The 6,369-nt window shown below is 49.6% G+C and overlaps 1 protein-coding gene and 1 long non-coding RNA gene across 2 annotated transcripts; one reads left to right on the forward strand and one right to left on the reverse strand.

Annotated features, from left to right (window-relative positions):
• Positions 1–100: 100 nt before the first annotated feature.
• On the reverse strand, positions 101–2,807 carry GNMT (glycine N-methyltransferase). Its single transcript, XM_008566817.1, has 6 exons — positions 2,545–2,807; positions 1,541–1,668; positions 998–1,114; positions 690–832; positions 475–596; positions 101–386 (listed from the first exon to the last, which is right to left on the reverse strand). The coding sequence occupies exons 1-6, from the start codon at positions 2,748–2,750 to the stop codon at positions 215–217; spliced, it is 888 nt and encodes a 295-aa protein (XP_008565039.1). The 5' UTR covers positions 2,751–2,807; the 3' UTR covers positions 101–214.
• A 107-nt stretch (positions 2,808–2,914) lies between these two features.
• On the forward strand, positions 2,915–5,390 carry LOC103585754. The gene is made up of 2 exons (XR_550102.1): positions 2,915–3,152; positions 5,149–5,390. It is a non-coding gene; the product is annotated as an uncharacterized LOC103585754 (long non-coding RNA).
• The last annotated feature ends 979 nt before the right edge of the window (positions 5,391–6,369 follow it).

Genomic DNA, 6,369 nt, shown 5'->3' on the forward strand with positions numbered 1-6,369 from the left:
GGTTGGAGTGGGGAAGAACAAGGTTGTGGGAATAAGCCCTAGGGAAGGTCTTGGGTGGGCACCATGGGATCCTGATCCTTCTGACATAAACACAGCCACATAGGAACTGAAAAAGGCACCAGCTATATTGTTTACCCTTCCGTTTGCCTGTCCCCACCTGCCCAGACAGAGCCTGGCAGCATCTGGGCAGAGGGTATGGGAGTTGAGGCCACACTCAGTCAGTCTTCTTGAGCACGTGGATGAAGTAGCAGGGAATGTAGGCTTGGCCTGGCTGGTAAGGCTTGAAGTCGCCCAGGATGCTGTGCTGGCACTTGCCCCCAAAGGCTGCTTGGAGCAACTCCGTGAAAGGCGCCAGACAGTGTGGGTAGTAGGAGAGCCGGAACTTACTGCAACAGTGCCCCCAGCCAACCATAAGCCTGGTGGCCTCAGCTCCCCCCCACACCACCACTTCACCCCCGCTGAGCCAAGTGGTACCTCAAGCCAGGAGAACCATCCTGGCCAGCCCCCGGCACCTGCACTGTGTAGTCCAGGGTCACCATGTGGGCTTTGTTGTTCACTGTCAGCACTGATGTCGTGACATCCTTGGTCAAGTCACTCTGTAGGCGGTGCAGGCTGCCTTAGCTTCTAACCTACTGGCCCCCTAGATCACACCTCCCACTCTGGACCCTCCCTCCCCTGGTGGGCCCCACCTTATAGTAGATGTTCTTCCCTGGGGGTGCACGGCCTGTGCTGAGGATATGGTCATAGTTGCGATGATCGATGACCAGCAGGCCCCCTGACCGCACCATGCTAGCAATGTTCTTCAGCGCCAGCTGGTGCTCACTCTGGTCCCCTGAGTGCCAGGCAGAAGCAGAAAGGCTCTGTCTGCTCAGGGCCCCCAGCACCAGTCCCCCTCCCATCTCTCCCCTCCACAGGGACAGAGCTCAGGCACCCAGGGATCTGTGGAAAGGGGTATAGCTGAAGACAAGGGCCATGCCTAGGCTACACCCTCTCTCACCTTTGCAATCTGGCAAGTGGGCGAAACTGTTTCCAAGGCAGATGACGGCATCAAAGTTACCCCTTGCTGACTGAGGCACATCTTTGTCCAGGGTCATCCAGTTGGCTTCTTCAATGACTGAGGGCCAGGAAGAGGAAGAGAAATCAGGGTGGCACCATACCAGTAGCACCCACCTCCACCAATGCAGTCCTACCTCAGTCTCCAGGGCACACACAGGGACTCCCAATCCAGTTAGTAGGTAGGAGATCATTGAGGATGAGAAGGGAAGAGGGAGCCATGGTTAGGAAAGAGGGCTCTGCACTTATGGTTTTTTATTTGGGGGAGAGACAGGATAATATAAACACAGTTAAAACTAGCTCTTCACTCCTAGTACCTTATTCTGGTTCCTAAGCTTCCCTTTGCAGGGAAATGACAGTAATTTTGCTCCCCTAGAGGAATACAAATCACCCCACCCCACCTACAGGAGCCTAGGGCAGAGAGAACAGTGTTCCTGGTGGCTGGGCTAGAGCAGCTGGCTGGGAAGGCCTGGCTGGACCTGCATACCCCATTTGTCAAAGGCAGGCTCGTGCCGCCGCTTCCAGCGCTCTTTAAGGGCATACTTCAGCATCTTGTCACTGGCATCCACGCTCATCACGCTGAAGCCCTCTTCCACCAGCATGATGGAGTCCACCCTGGGCAGGGACAGGGATGAGAGGCAGAGAGTGTCAGTCAGTGGAGCCTAGGAGGGCAAGGAGAAGGCCCTGTGTAGGACACTTCTGTCTCAGCCCTTGAGTCCATTCCTCTGCTTCCTCTCCCCAAGCCCTGTCTACTGACCTGAACTGACCTGCAAATCTGTTTATCACCAGATAGCAACTTTTTCTTAAAAAAGCACCTGTTCAGATTCAGGCACTCTACAGGTGTGCATCAATCCTCATGGCAATGTGAGGTAGATGATGTTATTCCATTTGAGTAATAGGCAAACCGAGGCTCCTGGAAGTTAAATAACTTGTGCACAGGAGGCAGTAGTGCATGGTGGTTTAAAGCACCGTCCAGACCCTAACCACCCTGGGTCTGGATCTCCTCTCCACTGGATAGGGGACTTTTACTTCTCTGAGGCCTGATTTCCCCAGTAGTAAATGGGGAATATTACTACTTACCTCGTGGGGTTTTGTGAGGGTTTGGGAAACGGATGTATCAAAAGCTCTGGCACAGCTCTTGGCACGGCAAATGTTGAACGAATGTTAACTGCTAACGCTGTCTAAGGCCATCGCAGGAGGAACGGTGCTGGAGCCGGGATCCTGCTCTTGCTCTGCCTCATGCAGCCTCACTTTTCTGCCCTCACTCTCATTCTCGGTCTCCTCGGGCCCTTCCTCCCACCAGCCTCGCCCGTGCCCTCGGCGTGCCCGTTCTGCCTGGGCGGGCATCGGTTCCCGGCCCTGGTGTCCCGCCCCCACCCGGCTCCGGCTCCAGCTCTGGCTCCGGGCTGGTGAAGACTGCCCCGACGTGCCCGGCCGTGGTCCTGCGGGCCGGCGCCCTGGCCCACATCCCCAGCCCTCGTCCGAGCTCACCCGGTGCCACAGGCTACGTCGAGTACCCGCCGGCAGCCGTGCTGGCGCAGCAGCCCGAGCAGCCAGGCCTTGTACTCGGACGTGCGGCTGCGGGTGTCCCCGATGTAGAGCTGCCACACGCGCGCCGCCTCCCCGTCGGCGTACTGGTCCGGGAGACCTTCGGCCGCCACCCCCAGGGAGCGGGTCCGATACACACTGTCCACCATCCTGCGCCGCGCCTGGCCCCGCAGCCACCCGCTCCGTACTTATAGCGCGGCCGCCACCAGCGGGCGGGTGGCCCCACCTGGCCAATGGCAGGTGAGCGCGGAGACGCGCCCCTGCTAGGCTCTGCGCCGGGCGCCCGCGGCTGCTCCAGCCCCCGGGAGGGCGCCGCCTCCTCGCATTCCTGGACCGGGCCCTTCCTGGACGCCTGAGGACCTAGCCCTCTGTGCAATCTCAAGGAGCGAGAGGACCCTCTGACCCTCCAAGCCCTCTGCAGAGGAGGTAGCAGTGAGATTGTCCGCTCCACCCCCACCCAAATTGGAAATAAAGGGAAGAAAACTTCAAAATCCACACAGAGCTGAGTGCCCAGGCGGGCTGGACTGGACCGTCCCCAGGGAGGAAAGAAGGTATCGGTCTATCTAAAGAAGGAACGTGCAGCTGAAGGGGGTCCTAGTCAGTCAGGGAAGGAAGGACGTGGGGAGTCTCTGGGGATAACGTTGCTCTGTCCATCCAAGTTCAGGAGCAGAAGGGACGCCTCTGTCGTGTGCAGATGCATCAGGCTTTTCCCTGAGCCTCCCAGGTTGGAGTCTGGTCCTTCCTTCCAATTCCTGTCCCAATGAGCCCCCTTCTAAAGAGGGGCCCACTGGGAGGAAAGTCCAGGGTCAGGAGTGGGAGTGCTTGGTGCCCGTGCTGTTATACTGCTCATTGTCACTTCATAAATTGGTCATTTGGTTTGGTTCATGTACAGCCACCCTTCCTCCCCAGAGCAGTTTTCTAGATTTCTCTTGCATGACAAGACTCTGGACTGAGGTGGACTCAGGAAGATGCCACCCAGCAAAGCACAAGACATGGAGAACAGCCTTCCCCACCTGTCTTTGTTTTGCCTTCAGAAAGAAGGAGTCATGGAATTTAGACAAAGGAGCCTCCCCTCCTCTAACACTTTTATTGTCCGTAGAATGTCAGAGCTGGAGGAACCCCAAAGATGATATAATCATTCTTAACTTTCTATTTTTAGCTCATGGGCTGCCTCATACGGGCCAATCCATGCCCAAGTCATGGAGCCTGGTGCTCACGCTGACCCTGCAGACAGGTCTGTGGCAACAGGCTTAGAGAGGCACTGCACTGAAGAATTGCAAATAGACCCAGAGTCATCCTTTTATCAGAGTATTCTTGGGAAAATTCACTCTGCCACACCTAGACTTAAAAAAAAAAAACAACCCATATTAAAAGAATTATCCTCTCAGTTGTGGGCAGAACTCTGTCTACTGTTGTGCTGTGTCCTCGCATCAAGGCGTTAGTACGTAACCACCTCACTCTATGGAGTCAGCTTTTCTTTTTTCTCTTCTTCCTTTTTTAAAGTATGAGTTATCTCCAAGAAAATTAGTTCCTTCCTTGGGTGGGAAAATGCATTTTTTACTTAAAACAAACTTGGTATTTATTTTATCCTAAATTAGGACTGGCCAGTTAGCTCAGTCATTTAGAGCGTGGTACTGATAATACCAAGGTCCAAGGTTCAACCCCCGTACTTGCTGCTGCCAAAATACAAAACAAACAAAAAAAGTATTGTATTTACAGGTTTAAAGGCCACACTCTTCATTCTTATACCGAAATTGATTGAAACATTTGGTTTTTATTTAAAAATTGATGCTTAAGAATTTTTTTTTTTTGGGGGGGGGAGGGCAGCTGGCCAGTATGGAGATGATACTTAAGATTTTTGAGAAACATAAAATTTTACCCACAGAACCATAGTATAATTTTAAAAAATAATATAAATGCTGGTAGTAAATTTGGATTAAAAAAAATTATGGATCTAAATGTACTTTCCATTTCAAAAATAACATTTTTGGTCCTAAGTTGATAATTATTTATTTCTCATCCAGAGGCATTTTTTAGAATGTCAAGATCACAGTGCACAGGAAATTTCATGTACTCTTTTCTTTCTTTTTTTACCCTTTTTTTTTCTTTAAAGGTTTAAGATATTCCAGGAATTTTATTTCATTTCATTTTTTTACTTTTAACCACCCAAAGCATATTTTTTTCTCTTGACCATAAATTGCTTAGCCTTCTTCATGGGTACATTGATAAAACCTTTAAATATGAGAAAGAAAGAAAAAAATTAATGGCTACATTGAGTGGGTATGTTGCATGTAGTTTTTGGTTTTTGGCGGCAGGCTGGTACGGATCCAAACCCTTGACCTTGGTGTTACAACACTGCTCTCTAACCAACTGAGCTAATCCCCACTTTCTTTCATTCTTTTTTTTTTTGTTTTTTTTTGGGGGGGGTATGGCCGGTTTGGGGATCCAAACTCATGACCTTGGTGTGACAAGGCTGTACTCTAACCAACTGAGCTAAACTGCCAGTCCCTAATCCCCACTTTCTGAACATGCAGCATGCTGTTACAGAGACAGAGAGGAGAACAGCACTCGAAGTCACAGACATACACAAGTAAAGACTGGAGTTACGCAGCTGCAGTCCAAGAACATCAAGGATTGCCGGCAACTACCATGAGCTAGGAGACGGCGTGGGGCCCTGCCTCAGTGTCAGATTCTAGACTTCACAACTGTGAGAGAATAGATTTCTGTTGTTTTAACCCACCCCCCGCCAAAAAAAATTAAATGCTGCTACAATTTTTCAAAAGAGTGAACACATTGATGATTATGATCAAATCTTTTTCTAAATGAAAATTTTCTATTAATTGATGCTGTCACCAAAAACAAATGTTTGTTTCAACTCTTCTCTACACGAAAATGTTATTCATTAGGTAGAAAATTTCATTGAATTTTTTTTTTTTTGAAGGCTGGCCAGATTGAACCCAGGACTTTGTTGTTATCAGCACCACGTTCAGTTTAATCAGCTGAGCTAACCGGCCAGCCCCTTGAATTGTTGTAATTTTCTTTAATTAGTACCAAAACTTACTAAATAATTGGCATCCCACATCTCTAAACTGTCCATGTCCTCTGTCCACTGAAATGTATTGAAACTGCCTTTTATTTTACTTAGTCTCTGTAAATTTTAGATAACCCAAATCTGAGCCTGTGGGCCATGGATGAGAAAGACAATGTAAATCAACTTACAGCTTGACTTAACTGAAAATAAGAATAGGTGATATTTTAAATAGGGAACACATTATTTGGAATTGGCTGAAAAGACTAAATTCTTCATCCCCAAATGTGTGACATATTTGCAAAAGACCACCTTAGGAAGGCAGCTGTAAGTGGACAAACTCCAAAGCAATCCTATTTCAGTGCACATTAAAATCCTGGAATTGTGGGGTGGGGAGAAGGGAAGACAAGAGCTGGCCAGTTAGCTCAGTTGGTTAGAGCGCAGCCTTACAACACCAAGGTCATGGGTTCTGATCCTTGTACTGGCCAGCTGCCTTCCAACCCTCCAGGCAAAAAGAAAAGTCCTGGAATTGTGAATTAAATATAGTAACTACAGGGCCGGCCTGGGGCTCACTCAGGAGAGTACGGTGCTGATAACACCAAGGCCATGGGTTCGGATCCTATATACGGATGGCCGGCCGGTTCGCTCACTGGCTGAGCGTGGTGCTGACAACACCAAGTCAAGGGTTGAGATCCCCTTACCAGTCATCTTTAAAAAAAAAAAAAAAAAAAAAAAAAAAA

This window comes from Galeopterus variegatus, unplaced genomic scaffold, assembly GCF_000696425.1.
Source record: "Galeopterus variegatus unplaced genomic scaffold, G_variegatus-3.0.2 Scaffold269, whole genome shotgun sequence".
Lineage (NCBI taxonomy): Eukaryota > Metazoa > Chordata > Mammalia > Dermoptera > Cynocephalidae > Galeopterus > Galeopterus variegatus.

Excerpts from the sequence above, each read along its gene's own strand:
- GNMT (XM_008566817.1), bottom strand. The coding sequence starts at position 2,750 with ATGGTGGACAGTGTGTATCGGACCCGCTCCCTGGGGGTGGCGGCCGAA. Across the intron at positions 1,115-1,540 it reads GCCTGCCTTTGACAAATGGG|TCATTGAAGAAGCCAACTGG; the intron begins GTATGCAGGTCC and ends CCTGGCCCTCAG. Across the intron at positions 833-997 it reads CCACTTGCCAGATTGCAAAG|GGGACCAGAGTGAGCACCAG; the intron begins GTGAGAGAGGGT and ends CCTGGCACTCAG.